This window comes from Danio rerio, chromosome 19, assembly GCF_049306965.1.
Source record: "Danio rerio strain Tuebingen ecotype United States chromosome 19, GRCz12tu, whole genome shotgun sequence".
In the NCBI taxonomy this organism is placed as follows: Eukaryota; Metazoa; Chordata; class Actinopteri; order Cypriniformes; family Danionidae; genus Danio; species Danio rerio.
The window spans coordinates 38,743,826-38,766,041 of NC_133194.1; the positions used below are offsets into that span (position 1 = coordinate 38,743,826).

At 36.6% G+C, this 22,216-nt stretch overlaps 1 protein-coding gene across 2 annotated transcripts in view; it reads right to left on the minus strand.

The window, feature by feature from the left end:
- Positions 1-22,216, minus strand: part of csmd2 (CUB and Sushi multiple domains 2) — a 560,701-nt gene that overhangs the window by 172,620 nt on the left and 365,865 nt on the right. For both annotated transcript variants that reach the window (XM_688741.11, XM_073931822.1), the window contains exons 27-29: positions 5,330-5,521; positions 3,011-3,149; positions 115-302 (exon numbers count right to left, since the gene is read on the minus strand). In XM_688741.11, the coding sequence (XP_693833.6) occupies positions 115-302; positions 3,011-3,149; positions 5,330-5,521 (519 nt within the window). The remainder of the gene's footprint in view (positions 1-114; positions 303-3,010; positions 3,150-5,329; positions 5,522-22,216) is intronic.

Genomic DNA, 22,216 nt, shown 5'->3' on the forward strand with positions numbered 1-22,216 from the left:
ATATCTACTTAACTTTAATTGTAAAGAACAATCATGCTTTCTTTCTATAAAAGCTGAGTTGAAATGATATGTTTTATGAAAAACGCTATACAAATAAAGATGAATTGAATGTACCAGTGTACTGTAGGACAAATCCATTGCTGCTGAGTGAAGCATCGCTGCGGAAGGCCAGGAAGAGTGTGTTTGAGCTGCTCTCAATGCGATCAGGGACATCTGTGCCATAGAAGCTGCCCAGCAGTGGACTGAGAGAATCAGGACCATCATAGATGTGCAGGAAGTCATAGCTCGGCTCCAGGCTAAAGCTAATGGGAGGAAGAATCAGGTATGATATGATTGTTAAAAAGTGTTAAAAACTAATTTTTTAACAATTGAAATAAAGCTCAAATAAAACAAAAAGATTTAAGATAAAAAAGGCTTTCTACAATAGATAAAACAGATAAACACAACACATAAAAACAACATTGCTTAATTTTAATTACTGAACTGACAAACAAACAAAAACAGAAGTAAAAGTCAATCATGTTGGGCAAAAAGCTAGAATTTAGTTTAATAATGTTTTTGGTACTGAATGGTACTGAATCATATTTTTGCAGTAGTTATATAACCATATTTCAGCATACACTGGAAAAAACAAATGTTCATTGGATATACTTTTTTTTTAGGTAAATGGTTGCAAATAATTCATATGGGCTGAATTTAAACAAACAAATTAAATTAGTAAATTGAATTTGTTTGTTTCAATTCAGCCCATATAAATTGCGTCCAACCACTTACCTTTAAAAGAGGATATTAAATGAATCATTTTGTCAGTGTAGAGCTGAAAAAAAAAATGTAGTGCTTTAACTATTTTGAAAATCTGTGTGTCCACACTGAAGGCGGCGAGAGCATCAAAGTTCACTCTGGCCGCCCTGATGACAACGCTGTCTACCTTAATGCCGATGAGAGCATCAACATTCTCTACATTGATCTTGTATTTAAATCTTGTATTATGCCATATCATGCAGCATATCAACAAATTAGTTACATTCCCATATAAAAACAAGCTTCTTATCAAATTCATTTAACTATGAAAGATTAAGTTGTTGCATGTGGTGTGGCTTTGCACCACTTATCCAATTAGTTTCCATACAGTATGTATAAAATATACAAAGCAACAATCCTGTTTTGTATTGTTGTTATAGTTACCATGAGATTCACCTTTTTTTAAGAACAAAAACTATATATATATATATATATATATATATATATATATATATATATATATAACATTAATGCACATCAACTCGCCAGTAACTTTTTCAATGTACAGTTAAAACCAGACGTTTACATACACTCTAAAAAAAGGAACATTTAAAAAAAAATGTCTGATGGTAAATCATACTAAACGTTTACTATCGTAGGTCCGTTAGGATTACCTAAATGATTTACATTTGCTAAATGCCAGAATAATGACAGAATTGTTTAGTAATTTCTAGACACTCAAACGTTTAAATACATTTCCTTGTTTTTTTTTTTTTTAGCTTTGCATTTAAACTTTATAACTTTGGTCAAATGTTTTAGGTATCCTTCCACAAGCTTCTCACAATAGTTTGAAGGAATTGAGGGAATGAGTCAGATTTGTAGGCTGTCTTGCTCGCGCAAGCTTTTTCAACTCTGCCCACAAATTTTCTATAGGTTTGAGATCAGGGCTTTGTGATGGCCACTCCAAAGCATTCACTTTGTTGTCCTCAAAGCACATTTTAACTAACTTGGCAGTATGCTTAGGGTCATGGTATGTTTGGAAGACCCATTTGTGGCCAAGTTTTAATTTCCTGGCTGATGTCTGTGATGTTGCTTCAGTATTTCTACACAATGTTCTTTCTTCATGATAACATCTATGCTGTGAAATGGACCAGTCCCTCCTGCAAGCAAAACAGCCCCACTACATGATGCTGCTGTCCCCATACTTCAAAGTTGGGATGGTGTTCCTAGGCTTGTAAGCTTTCCCCTCTGTCCTCCAAATGTAACACTGGTCATTATGGCCAAACAGTTCAATCTTAGTTCCATCAGACCACAGGGCATGTCTCCAAAAATGTCTCTTTTCCCAGTGTAATTTAGCAAATTGCAATCTGGCTTTTTTTTGTTGATTCTGGCTTGTTGATTTTCCCATGTTGTCACACAAGGAAGCCGTGTGTTTGAGGTTTTCCTTAAATACTGTTCTACAGTTGTGCCTCCAATTAACTCAAATGTTGTCAATTAGCCAATCAGAAACTTCCAATACCTTGACATCATCATCTGAGCTTTTTCAGAGGCATAATAATCTTATTGTATGTAAACTTGACTTTTAAGAAAAGTTATAACAATCTCCTAAAAAATGTCTCTCTCATTATTCTGCTATTAAGCATTAAAGAAACAAAAAGATAATCCTAATTTACCTAAAAGAGAAAAAGTTTAGTCACATTAACATCTGACTTAAATGGTGTTGTGCCTTTTTATACAGTGTATGTAAACTTCTGGTTTCAAATGCATCTCACTGTAAGAAAGCATAAAAAAAATTGAAAATCCGGCAACAATCAAACCCTTGGGAATAACTTTGATCAAATCAAAGTTCACAGGACAGGAATTCTCTTAAGCGTTGGATTTCAACATTCCGATTGGTTGCTGTCGAACTGCGTCATAGCTCATTACCATGAAGTTAACTTAATTTCAACTCTCCGTGCCGCTTATCGCTTCCGATTCTCCTGGAGAATGAATAAACGACTACTTTGACGCTCTCGCCGATTTCTATGTGAGCGAAAAGTAACAACATTTCGTTGAATTTGATCTCATTTGTGCATTTTAGCTCATACTTGAAAGATGGTTGGGTTTAGGGGTGAGGTTTGGGGGCAAAGCTCCTTTAAAAATAATTAATACATATTGTTCTAAATACACACTTTTTCCCCAATACATAAACTAGATAATTGTCCTGTTAAGATCTGAACTATTCAGTAGAGTATATTATCTAAATTATGTCATAAAAAAGCAGTCTTACTGATTAAAATTGAGAGATATGATGTGGTCCAGCGTCACTGTTACTGTCCAGTCACATTCTCTGCCGTGTGGATATGGCTCTGGGTATTCGGGAGACAGGATCAGCCCACTGGGACCTGTCAGATTCCCTCCACATGGAGCTGCAATATAAAGGAAAGTGAAAAGAAATATGAAATCCAGCTCATAATAGTTATGGTTTCAAAAGCAAACCAAATACTGCTGCCCCTTGTGTCCACAAAACCCACTTCAGGGAAGTAATATGATGAATATGGCAGGACAAAGATAATTAATGGTATATTCGCCAAGGGCAGAGGAAATATTTATAACAATAATGATGTTTTGCTATATTGCAAGCACTCCTGATTCATCATCTCGTAATAAACTGAACCTTCTCATATGGTCAGTAATCTGGTGAATGCTTTTACGTTCTTAGACTTTCTGTGCATGATTTTAAAATATTGTGTATCCTTTGTATTTCATTTAGATGCAATAAAAATTGGTGAAATGGGCCTTGAACACTGACTTGAATTGCAACCTTGAGTCTATTGAAGCTAGTTTGCTCATAAATGTTTTCCTGCATGAGATTTTAAAGTCTGTTGTTGTCTTCTCTAGCTTATTTATGCCACAACCAAGCCTGTATACTAGCATTAGCATCATAAGCCAAATCATAGCGGCCGATATGCATTTAGCATTCAATCATATGGCATGCACTTTTATCCATATAATATATTAAGCAAAGGTGACAAGATCTGTCCTCTGTAGGCTAGATTGTCCCATTTCAAAACACTCAGTTCGGCCTGTGTGGACTTCAAAGGACTCACCTGAAATGAGACACAGCTAGTGTCATTTTATTACACAAAGTTTATTGCTTGTTTGATCTGCCTTAAATGTTGTGTCTTTTTTTACTATGAAACTATTGAAATTAAATATCCAGCTAATATTTCTGTATTTAATTTGTCACAACCTAGACTGTATACTATGCTACTAATGATGCAACTAGCATTAGCACCATTAGCCAAATCAATATTGACTGTATACTAGACAATTTAGACTGCACAACTCTGTACAATATAGACCTATAGACTCAATTTACAGACCCTAGTATGCAACTAGTACACATAACTCTGCGGGAAGTGAAAGTCTCTCTTTGCGTATTTTTTTGTAAACTATTTTATATATTCGCATAGTTGTCCAAATTAATGTCCTTTGAGTGTTTTGTAACATGTGTGCACACATACAGGAGTATCGAGTGCAAGCTCTATGGTATTTCTATATTATATAAGGTGGGCCTTCAAAAACTGATCAGAAGTGGGCCCCAAAGTGAAAAAAGGGTGAGAAGCCCTGGTCTGTACAATATAGACTGTATACCTAGATTGTATACTAACATCAGACTGTATACTATTAGCTTCATTAGTCATTAGCCAAATCCTAGCTGTCAACATGCATCTACATTCAATCATTTGGCAGACACTTTTATCCAAACAATCTATAAAACAAAGACAACAGAAGTATAAAAGCAAATCAAAGTAATAAAATAACAGCAATATTCAAATGCTAACATGCTAATAAAATGCTAATAATATGATTTAGTATGATGAAGTAAGATTTATACCATGTAATATACAGTTTTACACTTAGTTTGCTTGCTTGATATGTCTTAATAGTTGTTTCTTTTTTAATGTAAAACTATTGAATTGGAATATCCACCTTATATCTCAGCCCTGCTGAAAAAAAAAACAGCATGTGCTGGTAAGGTATGTTTTGATTCTGATATACTGGTCTGGCTGGTTTCAATGCTGGTCTCAATGCTGGTTTTGCTGGTCTCGATACAGGTCTTGCTGGTCTTAATGCTGTTCAGGACCAGCACTAAGACCAGCACTGATACCAACAAGACCAGCATAGAGACCAGCAAGACCAGCACTGAGACCAGCAAGACTAGCATCGAGACCAGCAAAACCAGCAAGACCAGCATTGAAACCAGCAAGACCAGCAAACCAGTATCAAAACGTACCATAGCAGCACATGCTTTTTTTTCAGCAAGGAGGAACCACTTTATTTCCAGTGCATGTGAAAAAAATATATATAATTAATAGGCCACGATCAGTCAGAATCTACGAGAACTATTCTAAATACTGTATAATTAATATTAATCTGCAACATGAGTAACATTGAGTAGCTTCAAACTGGAATCCAAATAATAATGGCTGCTCTTAATGCTAAAAATAAGGTGGATAATGACTGTATTAAGAGCGAGAGATCACAGCGCAAGTACTAGTTGAGGATGAGTGAGTTTCCATTTCTCGTTTTGGCAAAGTCATACCAGAACAGGTGGGCGGATCAGGCTGCCAGAAGAAGCGGTTGTTGATCTCTGTGCAGGTGATCTTGGTTGCCCCCTGTAGGAGGTATCCGGGATCACACTGGAACAGCACATGATCCCCTGGCTCTCTGCTGTCTCCTATTCGAGTGCCGTTTGTTGGAATGCCAGGATCGTTACAGGAAGTAGCTGTTGAAACTGGAGAAATAGAAATATTAAGTCACCAACATTGTAATCAACAGGTTCCATTGACTTAATTTGACTTCATTGTCAAGGACATTATTTAAAAGCTTCCAAAAACAGTCACTGAATTGAGTGACAATTTATTAAAATTACTCAAATTCAATTAAATAATCAGACCCACTAGCTTTCAAAATTTTGCGATTGCTGAATCAAATGCAAAATCAACAAAAAGTCACAAAATTTTTAATCTAAATAAAAATAATCACAAAAAAATAAATAATCTTGTAAAACATCCAATTCCAAACCATGTAATGAAATTAGATTTCTTTTAGTTTGCAATTAATTGCTTTACGTGACATAGACGTTGCATACATAGCACACGTGATGTATTTGAGTGTCTCTTGAAAAATGACATCTAACCTGCGCCCTCACAGTAAGCAGACGTGGATGAAGCGCAAGTGATTTACATGAGAAGTCAATGCAAAGATGTGGTTAGGCATCCTGTGGTGCGATAGGCATTTTGTGCATTTGACATGCTTCAGACTGCAAAAGAAAGTGGGAGCAAACATCTAACAAATGGAGCAATGGAACAGACAAAAAAGCAAGCAACTTACAATAATGAAGATTGGATCAATGATGACAGATGGATAAATATTATATCTATATATATTTTTAGCACCACAAAATTAGTAATTTTTATCGCAAAAAAATCACAAACAATATTGTGAAAAACTGACTAACTAACTGACTAGGGTCTGACTAATTCTGCATTTTAATGACATTTTCTAACCCATTTAATATATACCTTGCAAATCTTCATGATAAACAAGGTAATTGCTGTTATTAATTTATTATTGATTTATCTAAAATTAAACATAATTTAGTTGAGTTCATCCAAAATAAACGTCACATTGCTTTCCTCCAGAGTATTTTTTTTTTATCATGTGTCCTCAAATAGTTTTGAATGCAACCTCCAGATGACAAAACATACATTTTTACATCTGATAAATAAGTTCTATGATTATTGTAGGTAATCCGCTTGTTAATCGTGATGCATAAAATACTGTTTCCGGGTCCAAGCCGCCACTCATTTGAATTGAGAAAATATTCGTTTATTACCCCTTTTTAGTGAAGTGAATTTTATACAAAATCATGGCATACACAACAGTCTCTGGACTTGCTGCACCAAAGACACCAATATTTTAACAATTTATTAAAAATTAATCACTTACTGGCCATCTGATATTAGGCCTGGATATATATATATATATATATATATATATATATATATATATATATATATATATATATATATATATATATATATATATATATATATATATATATATATATATGCATACAGTTTAGTATATCGCTTGGACACAGCAGCTTGGATAGACACCCACACTGATGAGTGTTTCAGTCAGGGACTGAAAAAATAAATAAGCACATGTGAGGTAATCTGTGTCCTTAAATGCTCTGTCGAATGCAGAGATATTGTGCAATTTTAGCTTTGCAGTGTCAAATGCTTATGCTTTAAATGCATTTCTTTCTAGAGAGTACGCTGGAGGGTCTACTATCTATAATTCTAGATAATATGAAAAATAGCACTCTATAACTTAAACTAATAAACTGAAAATTGCATGGAAACAAATTGTATCCACACAATTTTTAAGTCAAGAAACAAAGTATGTAAAGTAAGCAAAGTCAATTACTTATGAGTGTGACAAATGATTTTGAAATATATATTCTCTTAAGTATGCTTACAAAAAAAGAAAGAAAGAAAGAAATAAGTACAAAAAAGAAAAAGAAAAAAATAGGTGTACTCTGGCACTTCTGAGCACCCAAAGCACAGCTCTAGTCTCATGTTTCCACACACACACACACTCATTTATTTATCGAGGCATGTGCATACTCTCTCAGAGATGCTTTAACCCAGATTGGCTGTTTTAAAAGTAAAATGTGTGGTTTTTGGAACCGAAATAACATGGCGCTGATGCATAATGTCATATTATTCCTTTTTGACTTTTTATGTAAATCCTTTAATGCAATTTTGGGGTCTCTTGAGGTATCATGAAGAAATCAGGACACTGTGGTTGGAGTGACGGCTGATGGAGGGTGGGCGGAGACGGTTACCCATGGTTACCGGCTGACAGCAGACTGAAGTACATAAACCTGGGCTTTACAGGTTTGATTTATTGTCAGCGGAGAGGTGGCTGATGGGCCGAGCTGCGGGGTGGTGCTGTAGGAGAAGCTCTAAGATATGGTGATTCACAGTTGTCAATCTGGAGTCTCCAACCAGCAAGCTTTTTATTAAAACTTTTCTCCAGAGTTTAAGGATGCTGCTGGATGGACACACCAAGATGCACAACGAAAGTAATACACTCTGAAAGGTGGATAATTTTGTTCTATTCAGTACGATTTTCTAAGGGATTCCCGAGTATTTCAAAACGTCAGCAGCTTGATGGGCCATAGAGTGTCTGCTGTGGCGCTGATTCTTTTTTTTGGGTTGCCCAGCACTTAAAATATCTCATCACTGTCACATTTTATACAGCCATTCAATTACAATAGAGGAAGAGTGGGACAAGTATCATACTAGTTAACTGAACCAAAATGGTGAGTTTGTCTTCTCTAAGGCCCCGTCAACAAGCTAACGAATTTAGCTCAATCTGCTAAAGTTGAATAGTGTTTGTTACGGTGGCCGGGAAGTGCAAAACAACATTACAAAGTGTGAAACACTTTTACAAAGCTCAAGACAAATCTATGTTTTGGAAAACATTTTAACCTATCATAAGACACAATTATATAGGAAAAAAATATTTTACCAAAACAAATTTACATTGTAGAAAAAAAATAAACAAGACGCAAAACACTTTTAACAGTCCCAAAACTTACGGAAAGGGAATGTACCAAACACCGCAAGTGATGGACCAACTGCAAGGAAACATCGTTTTCATTTGGAAATATTCTAAGAAAATATCAGCATGAGAGTATATAGAAACATGTAAACGTGAGTACATGGAAACAAGTTAACACAAATCCACAACCAAAGCACACTATACACAAAGATATTAAAACTGACCTTAACGTGTGGTCCTGTATAACTCAGTTAGGTCGATTGATACTCGTGCTGAACTTTTTGACTTGGGTTCGAATCCCGTTGATGACATGCCACTTGTAGTTATTTATTTACATTAATTCTGGTTATAATTTTTTCTGCCACACACATATTAAAATCAAGCATGTTTACAATGACACTGACACCACAAATATTTATTTGGTATGGGTTTATTTTATTGCTGTGAAAAAGTGACAAATCTGCCAATCTGCAATGTGAATAGTTTATATCTGGAAAGTGTCACCAGTTAAACCATAACACCAGCTTCTTTCAGTTTACTTTTAAGAATCCTCAAGCAGATGTTTACACCTTGTAGACTTGACATCATGTCCACGATTACAGCGTAAGAGTGACCCTCATTAAAATAGTGAACACATTGATGCAGTATGTCTGGTGTTTCCATGTGGTCCGCGTCCTACTCCAAAAAATGACCACACGTAAAGCAAAACTGCATTAAGCTGCTCATGTGTTTACCACAAAACAGGCAAAACAACCCTTGACCACAGTCCATGTTCAGCCAACATAAATTTTATTTATGCCATGTACTCCACAACACCAATTGACCGCACTCACCACCAACGACAACAACACCTTTCAACGCGTCACTTCCAGTGTGTGGCACATTCCCTTTCCGTAAAGAATCTGTCATTGTAAATTTGTTTTGGGACTAGTAACAGTGTTTTACGTCTTGTTTTTTTTTTTTTTTTTTAATGTAAATGTGTTTCGTCCTTGGTAAAATCACTTTTACAATGTAATTGTGTATCAAGCTTCGTAAAAGTGTTTCACACGTTGTAATGTTGTTTTGCACTTCCCGGCCACCTTAGTTTGTGGTCTTTTGTCTACAAGACAGGGCCAGTATTGGTGTCATGAAATTGACTTTTAGGTAAACAAATTAGAGTGGGACAATCTCAAAATGTATACGTACTAGTGGTGAAACGCATCACAAACCACACGGTTTGGGTCACACTACGGTTTTTGAGTCAGGCATCGGACCATTTTTCCAATTAGCAAAAAAGGGAAGAGACAAATGTCAATTGCTTTCCTTTTACACAAAATATTACTGCAAAAATACATTGGTTTTAACAAAAACAACTTAAAACCTGTAATTTTAACAAAAATAAAAATCAAGAAAGCACAGTCTAAAAAAAGAAAATATTCAATATCAAAAATGATCTTTGCTACTGTTGCTGATAATGCTAAATATAGAAATCTAATCTTATACAAGATAGCATGTTTATTCTCCATTAATAATTCAACAATTCACACATAACACTTCATGATTCATTATAGGTGTGTCATTTTTAAAAACCTATTCAGTGACACAATTTTAATGGTTGTTTGTCGCCACCTCTTAGTTCAACAATGTAATTGCTTTCACCAGCGTCAAGGTAAAAACTGTTCTCCCAGTACTTCTGTGTCATTTAATTGTTTGTAACTAATTGAAAAAGTGTAAAAACTCTCTAGATCAAACACAGATTTGAATGCAGCAATTCGAATGATAAAATAACATGCAAATCATTATCATTTATCATTCATGCTGCATGGGTTTGAATTGAGATCAGAATGTTTTAATGTTTTATTGTGCAGCTTTACACTGAATGCAGGCTAAACAAACAGTGACAGAAAGCACCTTTAATTATTAACCTAAGAAAGCATTTAGGTCCCAACAACATTTTCTGTCATAATTATATTTTACAAGGAAGCCGATATGCTTTCATACACATGATTTGAATGACGCGGGAGGCGATCTCACTGCAATTGTTATAATGTTGGATTAACCTACAAGTTCAAAAAAGTTAATAATTCGCAGGTCACGTGTGTTCTGGATTGTGGGTTCTGAGCCATTACACCGCTAATCCGTACACATATCTGTGTGGTTTGGAAATATGCAACTTCTTAAAAACTATGACGTCACTGTAAAACAAAACCAAATGAGGGAAGAAGTGAGTGGGCTTGACAAACCACCTGTAGAAATTTCCTACTCAAAACAAACAAAAAAAACCCTCCTTATTATAAATTGCACTAATTTCTCTGAGCACAAACATTTATTTTTGTAATACTAGCACTTCTTGTGTGTATTGGCTCTTCTTGTTGAATCGCTGAACTCCTCTTTTGTAAGTCGCTTTGGACAAAAGTGTCTTACTCACAAAAATGGCATATGTACAAAATAGGTGAATAATTTTGTAACCTGACAAGAGAATGTGCGAAGTAAACATATTTAACTTTAATACTGACTTGATTGAGCCACTTTAAATCATCAAACAGGCCAAAATTATTAATAAATAAATTATAATTTATTCTGGGTTACATTCAAGTTTAGGAAGGTTTTTAAACCCCAGAGTCGTGTTTGTGCTGTAGGTGCTGCTAAGCTTGGTAATACCATGGCAACAAAACTTGGTAATGCTAGAAGACCCGACATTTTAAGAAACACACCCATTCACCATCATCATCTTGTGTTTATGTCTGTACTCAGTGCACTGGTCATCTAGTTAAAAAAGATATTCTACAACTTGCATGAATTTAGAGAGATTACATTAAGGTAAAAAATTTACATAGCAGAGCTTTAAAGCCTGAATGAACCAAAAGTTGCAGAGACTTTTTATTTCAGTATGTTGAAGAATCTTTAATTAAAATGGAATATTGAGTAGGGGGCGGAGCTTTCTTTTTGCACATCATTCCCTCAGCAGATTAAAGGTAAGAGGGGTGTGGTTAATCATATTGTGACTGAAGCTGTAAAAGTGATGTCATCAGAGAAGAACGGCCACTCCAAATGCAGAAGCAAATGGTCAGACTTTGATTAAAGATTACCAAAACAAACGAACAAATTAATTAATTGTTACTAATTATTAATCTTAATTGTTCATCTAAAACATAACATAGTGTGCTAGAAAAATAAACAATTTAATTTTGTCTTCACACATACTTTAAGGCTCTTGAATGTCAGTCAAACTGTGCTTTTACACTAAACAACCGATCGCATATGGCAAACTCATGTTCATGTGAGCACAACAATTCATTTTTAATAGCCTGCCCCCTAAGACCCTCATCCTGATCTTCTCATTATGTGCCTTACATATGTATTTTGACTTGTTTTTGGTAACACTTTCACTTAAAGTGATGCAGCTACACAATCCATATACTATAGCAATTACAATGAATGATGCATAATTGTATGTAACTAACCCTAAACATAACCCCTATTCAAACCCCAATCCTAAAGTAAGTACGTTTTAATAAATTTTACTCAGTTGTTAGATTAATAGTGTGAATAAACTGTAAATACATCATCTTAATATAAATTTCAACCCTGTTTTTACCTACTTGACTTTAAGCAATGCACAATTTCCAACAGTAATTGAAGATAACGTGTGGTACTACACAAGAAACACAAATCATGTTTATTAATCTATTAAGCTTGCCACAGAGTCACATTTTCACTGCAATTCTGTGCCACAAAACTTCTTCTTCCTCTTTTTTTTTTGTAGTCGCTGTGACTTTTATCACAAATATCTTTGTTCTCAGACACCAAAGCTAAACACTTGACATCCTTTTTTTTCCACCAGAACCCTTTTCTGCGGCGTCTACACTGATTTTCAAAACAACTTTCTGTACAATAACACCACCAGTCTCACTCTTTAGTGTTACTGCAGCTCCAAACATGTGATCTAAAGCTGAAATCTAACTGGTTGGCCCATTTCATCACAGGTCAATGGGGAATACTCAACACACAGGATTAAAACATGGTTACACTTTATTTTAAGGTGTCCTTGTTACAGTGTAATTATTCATTTAACTACTTAGTGATATAAATTAATTACATGTACTTGCTGTGGGGTTGGGTTACAATGCAGGTTAGGCTTAGGGTCAGTTACATGTAATTATGCATACTTATTTGTAATTAAGCAGGTAGAACACGTGTAACAAATGAAGGATTCAATATTTTGACCAAAGAGTATTCATTTATATTATGTATTTCCACATGTTAATATACCAGATATTTTACTAGATATTTTTGAGGACACATCTATTAACTAGGTTAATTAGGTAACAAGGCAGGTTAAGGTAATCAGGCAAGTCATTGTGTAATGATGGTTTGTTCTGTAGACTATCAGAAAAAATGCTTAAATGGGCTAAAATTTAAGACCTTAAAATGGTGTTTAAAAATTTAAAACTGCTGTTATTTTAGCCAAAATAAAACACATAAGACTTTCTCCAGAAGAAAAAAATATTATCAAGCATACTGTAAAAATGTCCTTGCTTTGTTAAACATTATTTGGGAAATATTTAAAAAAAGAAAAAATAAATCTAAGGGGGTCGCATCTCCTTCATGGGTCGCATAAAATAGATTATGTTATATTAAATATTATTTTACCTTTAATTATAAAAAACTTGCAGACAATTGAGTAAAACCTTGTGTTCGGTTAAGTTGACCTAACTAATTGAAGTGGATTGAACATAAAACTATTAAGTGGTCCCAAAACAATCTCAACAATTGTGTTGTTTCAGCTCATTTTAAATGAGTGGTTTCACCAGTAAAGATAAATATTGTTTTGAGTGTATAAAACGGGTCCCAGTTTATTTACTCTATTTTGAAAAAAAAAGAAAATTATTATAAATATTTTGGCTTTCACTGACAATTTGCAACTTGTATGATATTTCTTTTCTGATACCACCACTGAGAAACCTTGGGTAAGCAAAATGTTTTTTTTCAAAATATAAATACACATTGGCATTGATTGTGAAACAAATTAAAATAAATAAATAAATACAAATATAATAATATTAATAATTATAATAATAACATTGATAATCTTAATAATCTTAATAATATTAATAATAATAATAATAATAATAATAATATTAATAATAATAATAATAATAATAATAATAATAAATATAGCTGCAAGCAGCAATTAAGGGGCCAAGCACTATTGGCCATAAGGTGGCGCTGCTCCAGACGTTTTTGAGTACTTTCAGGGCATGGGGTTGAAGATGCATACCATGTTTTGTAATGATATGTGAATGTGTTGGTAAAATATAGCATTTTTGGCCAAAGATCGAAATGGGCGACGCCCAAAATGGCTGACCTGTGAAAATCAGACATCATTCGATTCGGCATGCTCTGCCGGATGTAATGAGACCAGTTTCATGAGTTTCGGACGAAAGGTTGAGACGTTATAAGCCAAAAAGCAAGTTTTTTGTATCTCCGGACCACTAGGGGGCAGTGCGCCAAAACTCCGCAATTAACCTTAGACCCTAGTTGTCATAACACACACCAAGTTTGGTGTGAATCGGTGAATGCGTTACGGAGATATCGCCTCAAGTTCATTTTTGCAAGTTCTACGTTAAATTAGTCCGCAAGTTAAACAAAAACGGTTGGTCTAATCAACTTGAATTCCATAACTTTTGGTTGCCATGGTCTGTAGATCATGTGATTCAATTTTGGTGAAAATCGGAGACACGGCCTAGGACGAGTTCGATCAAATAGGTTTTTCAAAAAATTTAAAATAGCGCGAAAAAATTAATGACGGAAAATGACGTCATAGGGTGGGTTTGAATCGGACTAAGCCAAGGAATCAGAGGAAAAAAGAATTTTGACTGTAGCCCATTCGGTTCAAAAGTTATCATGATAAACATACGTGAAAGTTTGGACAAGTGGTGGCGCTAGAGAGTTTGATTTTGAGACTTCATATTTGGCCTGATTAATGTTAATACTGGCCTCTATCATTGTGCCAGATGCATACCATGTTTTGTAATAATATGTGAATATGTTGGTAAAATATAGCATTTTTGGCCTAAAATCAAAATGGGCGACGCCCAAAATGGCTGACCTGTGAAAATCAGACATCATTTGACTCGACATGCTCTGCCGGATGTAATGAGACCAGTTTTATGAGTTTCGGACGAAAGGTTGAGATGTTATAAGCCAAAAAGCAAGTTTTTTATATCTCCGGACCACTAGGGGGCAGTGCGCCGAAACTCTGCCTGTAACCTCAGACCCTAGTTGTCATAACACACACCAAGTTTGGTGTGAATCGGTGAATGCGTTACGGAGATATCGTCTCAAGTCCATTTTCGCAAGTCCTTCGTTAAATTTGATCGCAAGTTAAACGAAAACGGTTGGTCAAATCAACTTGAATTCCATAACTTTTGGTTGGCATAGTCTGTAGATCATGTGATTCAATTTTGGTGAAAATCGGAGAAATGGCCTAGGACGAGTTCGATCAAATAGGTTTTTCGAAAAATTTAAAATAGCGCGAAAAAATTCATGACGGAAAATGACGTCATAGGGTGCATTTGAATCGGACTGAGCCAAGGAATCAGAGAAAAAAAGAAATTTGATTGTAGCCCATTCGGTTCAAAAGTTATGATGATAAACGTATGTGAAAGTTTGGACAAGTGGTGGCGCTAGAGAGTTTGATTTTGAGACTTCATGTTTGGTCTGATTAATGTTAATACTGTCCTCTATCATTGTGCCAAATTATACAACTTTCCCGCATACGCCTATATGGGCTGCCATTCAAATCCGGCGGAAGAAACGGAAGAAGAATAATAATAATAAATATAGCTGCAAGCAGCAATTAAGGGGCCAAGCACTATTGGCCATAAGGTGGCGCTGCTCCAGACGTTTTTGAGTACTTTCAGGGCATGGGGTTGAAGATGCATACCATGTTTTGTAATGATATGTGAATGTGTTGGTAAAATATTGCATTTTTGGCCAAAAATCGAAATGGGCGACGCCCAAAATGGCTGACCTGTGAAAATCAGACATCATTCGACTCGGCATGCTCTGCCGGATGTAATGAGACCAGTTTCATGAGTTTCGGACGAAAGGTTGGGACGTTATAAGCCAAAAAGCAAGTTTTTAGTATCTCCGGACCACTAGAGGGCAGTGCGCCGAAACTCCGCAATTAACCTTAGACCCTAGTTGTCATAACACACACCAAGTTTGGTGTGAATTGGTGAATGCGTTACGGAGATATCGTCTCAAGTCCATTTTTGCAAGTTCTACGTTAAATTTGATTGCAAGTTAAACGAAAACGGTTGGTCAAATCAACTTGAATTCCATAACTTTTGGTTGGCATGGTCTGTAGATCATGTGATTCAATTTGGGTGATAATCGGAGAAACGGCCTAGGACGAGTTCAATCAAATAGGTTTTTCGAATAATTTAAAATAACGCGAAAAAATTCATGACGGAAAATGACGTCATAGGGTGCGTTTGAATCGGACTGATCCAAGGAATCAGAGGAAAAAAGAATTTTGATTGTAGCCCATTTGGTTCAAAAGTTATCATGATAAACATACATGAACATTTGGACAAGTGGTGGCGCTAGAGAGTTTGATTTTGAGACTTCATATTTGGTATGATTAATGTTAATACTGTCCTCTATCATTGTGCCAGATGCTTACCATGTTTTGTAATGATATGTGAATATGTTGGTAAAATATAGCATTTTTGGCCAAAAATCGAAATGGGCGACGCCCAAAATGGCTGACCTGTGAAAATCAGACATCATTCGACTTGACATGCTCTGCCGGATGTAATGAGACCAGTTTTATGAGTTTCGGACGAAAGGTTGAGATGTTATAAGCCAAAAAGCAAGTTTTTTGTATCTCCGGACCACTAGGGGGCAGTGTGCCGAAACTCCGCAATTAACCTTAGACCCTAGTTGTCATAACACACACCAAGTTTGGTGTGAATCGGTGAATGCATTACAGAGATATCGCCTCAAGTCCATTTTCGCAAGTTCTTCGTTAAATTAGTTCGCAAGTTAAACAAAAACGGTTGGTCTAATCAACTTGAATTCCATAACTTTTGGTTGGCATGGTCTGTAGATCATGTGATTCAATTTTGGTGAAAATCGGAGACACGGCCTAGGACGAGTTCGATCAAATAGGTTTTTCGAAAAATTTAAAATAGCGCGAAAAAATTCATGACGGAAAATGACGTCATAGGGTGGGTTTGAATCGGACTGAGCCAAGGAATCAGAGGAAAAAAGAATTTTGATTGTAGCCCATTCGGTTCAAAAGTTATGATGATAAACATACGTGAAAGTTTGGACAAGTGGTGGCGCTAGAGAGTTTGATTTTGAGACTTCATGTTTGGTCTGATTAATGTTAATACTGGCCTCTATCATTGTGCCAAATTATACAACTTTCCCGCATACGCCTATATGGGCTGCCATTCAAATCCGGCGGAAGAAACGGAAGAAGAAGAAGAAGAAGAAGAAGAAGAAGAATAATAATAATAATAATAATAAATATAGCTGCAAGCAGCAATTAAGGGGCCAAGCACTATTGGCCATAAGGTGGCGCTGCTCCAGACGTTTTTGAGTACTTTCAGGGCATGGGGTTGAAGATGCATACCATGTTTTGTAATGATATGTGAATGTGTTGGTAAAATATAGCATTTTTGGCCAAAAATCGAAATGGGCGACGCCCAAAATGGCTGACCTGTGAAATTCAGACATCATTCGACTCGGCATGCTCTGCCGGATGTAATGAGACCAGTTTCATGAGTTTCGGACGAAAGGTTGAGACGTTATAAGCCAAAAAGCAAGTTTTTTGTATCTCCGGACCACTAGAGGGCAGTGCGCCGAAACTCCGCAATTAACCTTAGACCCTAGTTGTCATAACACACACCAAGTTTGGTGTGAATTGGTGAATGCGTTACGGAGATATCGTCTCAAGTCCATTTTTGCAAGTTCTACGTTAAATTTGATTGCAAGTTAAACGAAAACGGTTGGTCAAATCAACTTGAATTCCATAACTTTTGGTTGGCATGGTCTGTAGATCATGTGATTCAATTTGGGTGATAATCGGAGAAACGGCCTAGGACGAGTTCGATCAAATAGGTTTTTCGAATAATTTAAAATAACGCGAAAAAATTCATGACGGAAAATGACGTCATAGGGTGCGTTTGAATCGGACTGATCCAAGGAATCAGTGGGAAAAAGAATTTTGATTGTAGCCCATTTGGTTCAAAAGTTATCATGATAAACATACATGAACATTTGGACAAGTGGTGGCGCTAGAGAGTTTGATTTTGAGACTTCATATTTGGTATGATTAATGTTAATACTGTCCTCTATCATTGTGCCAGATCCTTACCATGTTTTGTAATGATATGTGAATATGTTGGTAAAATATAGCATTTTTGGCCAAAAATCGAAATGGGCGACGCCCAAAATGGCTGACCTGTGAAAATCAGACATCATTCGACTTGACATGCTCTGCCGGATGTAATGAGACCAGTTTCATGAGTTTCGGACGAAAGGTTGAGACGTTATAAGCCAAAAAGCAAGTTTTTTGTATCTCCGGACCACTAGGGGGCAGTGCGCCGAAACTCCGCAATTAACCTTAGACCCTAGTTGTCATAATACACACCAAGTTTGGTGTGAATCGGTGAATGCGTTACAGAGATATCGCCTCAAGTCCATTTTCGCAAGTTCTACGTTAAATTAGTTTGTAAGTTAAACGAAAACGGTTGGTCTAATCAACTTGAATTCCATAACTTTAGGTTGGCATGGTCTGTAGATCATGTGATTCAATTTTGGTGAAAATCGGAGACACGGCCTAGGACGAGTTCGATCAAATAGGTTTTTCGAAAAATTTAAAATAGCGCGAAAAAAGTCATGACGGAAAATGACGTCATAGGGTGGCTTTGAATCGGACAGAGCCAAGGAATCAGAGGAAAAAAGAATTTTGATTGTAGCCCATTCGGTTCAAAAGTTATGATGATAAACATACGTGAAAGTTTGGACAAGTGGTGGCGCTAGAGAGTTTGATTTTGAGACTTCATAATTGGCCTGATTAATGTTAATACTGGCCTCTATCATTGTGCCAAATTATACAACTTTCCCGCATACGCCTATATGGGCTGCCATTCAAATCCGGCGGAAGAAACGGAAGAAGAATAATAATAATAAATATAGCTGCAAGCAGCAATTAAGGGGCCAAGCACTATTGGCCATAAGGTGGCGCTGCTCCAGACGTTTTTGAGTACTTTCAGGGCATGGGGTTGAAGATGCATACCATGTTTTGTAATGATTTGTGAGTGTGTTCGTAAAATATAGCATTTTTGGCCAAAAATCAAAATGGGCGACGCCCAAAATGGCTGACCTGTAAAAATCAGACATCATTCGACTCGGCATGCTCTGGCGGATGTAATGAGACCAGTTTCATGAGTTTCGGACGAAAGGTTAAGACGTTATAAACCAAAAAGCAAGTTTTTAGTATCTCCGGACCACTAGGGGGCAGTGCGCCGAAACTCCGCAATTAACCTTAGACCCTAGTTGTCATAACACACACCAAGTTTGGTGTGAATCGGTGAATGCGTTACAGAGATATCGTCTCAAGTCCATTTTCGCAAGTCCTTCGTTAAATTTGATCGCAAGTTAAACGAAAACGGTTGGTCTAATCAACTTGAATTCCATAACTTTTGGTTGGCATGGTCTGTAGATCATGTGATTCAATTTTGGTGAAAATCGGAGACACGGCCTAGGACGAGTTCGATCAAATAGGTTTTTCGAAAAATTTAAAATAGCGCGAAAAAAGTCATGACGGAAAATGACGTCATAGGGTGGGTTTGAATTGGACTGAGCCAAGGAATCAGAGGAAAAAAGAATTTTGATTGTAGCCCATTCGGTTCAAAAGTTATGATGATAAACATACGTGAAAGTTTGGACAAGTGGTGGCGCTAGAGAGTTTGATTTTGAGACTTCATGTTTGGTCTGATTAATGTTAATACTGGCCTCTATCATTGTGCCAAATTATACAACTTTCCCGCATACGCCTATATGGGCTGCCATTCAAATCCGGCGGAAGAAACGGAAGAAGAAGAATAATAATAATAATAATAATAATAATAATAATAAATATAGCTGCAAGCAGCAATTAAGGGGCCAAGCACTATTGGCCATAAGGTGGCGCTGCTCCAGACGTTTTTGAGTACTTGCAGGGCATGGGGTTGAAGATGCATACCATGTTTTGTAATGATATGTGAATGTGTTGGTAAAATATAGCATTTTTGGCCAAAAATCGAAATGGGCGACGCCCAAAATGGCTGACCTTTGAAAATCAGACATCATTCGACTCGGCATGCTCTGCCGGATGTAATGAGACCAGTTTCATGAGTTTCGGACGAAAGGTTGAGACGTTATAAGTCAAAAAGCAAGTTTTTAGTATCTCCGGACCAGTAGGGGGCAGTGCGCCGAAACTCCGCAATTAACCTTAGACCCTAGTTGTCATAACACTCACCAAGTTTGGTGTGAATCAGTGAATGCATTAGGGAGATATCGCCTCAAGTCCATTTTCGCAAGTTCTTCGTTAAATTAGTTCGCAAGTTAAACGAAAACGGTTGGTCTAATCAACTTGAATTCCATAACTTTTGGTTGGCATGGTCTGTAGATCATGTGATTCAATTTTGGTGAAAATCGGAGACACGGCCTAGGACGAGTTCGATCAAATAGGTTTTTCGAAAAATTTAAAATAGCGCGAAAAAATTCATGACGGAAAATGACGTCATAGGGTGGGTTTGAATCGGACTGAGCCAAGGAATCAGAGGAAAAAAGAATTTTGATTGTAGCCCATTCGGTTCAAAAGTTATGATGATAAATGTATGTGAAAGTTTGGACAAGTTGTGGCGCTAGAGAGTTTGATTTTGAGACTTCATATTTGGCCTGATTAATGTTAATACTGGCCTCTATCATTGTGCCAGATGCATACCATGTTTTGTAATAATATGTGAATATGTTGGTAAAATATAGCATTTTTGGCCTAAAATCAAAATGGGCGACGCCCAAAATGGCTGACCTGTGAAAATCAGACGTCATTTGACTCGACATGCTCTGCCGGATGTAATGAGACCAGTTTTATGAGTTTCGGACGAAAGGTTGAGATGTTATAAGCCAAAAAGCAAGTTTTTTATATCTCCGGACCACTAGGGGGCAGTGCGCCGAAACTCTGCCTGTAACCTCAGACCCTAGTTGTCATAACACACACCAAGTTTGGTGTGAATCGGTGAATGCGTTACGGAGATATCGTCTAAAGTCCATTTTCGCAAGTCCTTCGTTAAATTTGATCGCAAGTTAAACAAAAACGGTTGGTCAAATCAACTTGAATTCCATAACTTTTGGTTGGCATAGTCTGTAGATCATGTGATTCAATTTTGGTGAAAATCGGAAAAATGGCCTAGGACGAGTTCGAGCAAATAGGTTTTTCGAAAAATTTAAAATAGCGCGAAAAAATTCATGACGGAAAATGACGTCATAGGGTGCATTTGAATCGGACTGAGCCAAGGAATCAGAGGAAAAAAGAATTTTGATTGTAGCCCATTCGGTTCAAAAGTTATGATGATAAACATACGTGAAAGTTTGGACAAGTGGTGGCGCTAGAGAGTTTGATTTTGAGACTTCATAATTGGCCTGATTAATGTTAATACTGGCCTCTATCATTGTGCCAAATTATACAACTTTCCCGCATACGCCTATATGGGCTGCCATTCAAATCCGGCGGAAGAAACGGAAGAAGAAGAAGAAGAATAATAATAATAATAATAATAATAATAAGAACACTAACGAAAGCAATAGGTGCCTACGCACCTACGGTGCTTGGCCCCTAATAATAAGAACACTAACGAAAGCAATAGGTGCCTACGCACCTACGGTGCTTGGCCCCTAATAAGAACACTAACGAAAGCAATAGGTGCCTACGCACCTACGGTGCTTGGCCCCTAAATATAGCTGCAAGCAGCAATTAAGGGGCCAAGCACTTTTGCCCAAAAGGTGGCGCTGCTCTTGAAGTTTTTGAGTACTTTCAGGGCATGGGGTTGAAGATGCATACCATGTTTTGTAATGATATGTGAATGTGTTGGTAAAATATAGCATTTTTGGCCAAAAATCAAAATGGGCGACGCCCAAAATGGCTGACCTGTGAAAATCAGACATCATTCGACTCGGCATGCTCTGCCGGATGTAATGAGACCACTTTCATGAGTTTCGGACGAAAGGTTGAGACGTTATAAGCCAAAAAGCAAGTTTTTTGTATCTCCGGACCACTAGAGGGCAGTGCGCCGAAACTCCGCAATTAACCTTAGACCCTAGTTGTCATAACACACACCAAGTTTGGTGTGAATTGGTGAATGCGTTACGGAGATATCGTCTCAAGTCCATTTTTGCAAGTTCTACGTTAAATTTGATTGCAAGTTAAACGAAAACGGTTGGTCAAATCAACTTGAATTCCATAACTTTTGGTTGGCATGGTCTGTAGATCATGTGATTCAATTTGGGTGATAATCGGAGAAACGGCCTAGGACGAGTTCGATCAAATAGGTTTTTCGAATAATTTAAAATAACGCGAAAAAATTCATGACGGAAAATGACGTCATAGGGTGCGTTTGAATCGGACTGATCCAAGGAATCAGTGGGAAAAAGAATTTTGATTGTAGCCCATTTGGTTCAAAAGTTATCATGATAAACATACATGAACATTTAGACAAGTGGTGGCGCTAGAGAGTTTGATTTTGAGACTTCATATTTGGTATGATTAATGTTAATGCTGTCCTCTATCATTGTGCCAGATGCTTACCAT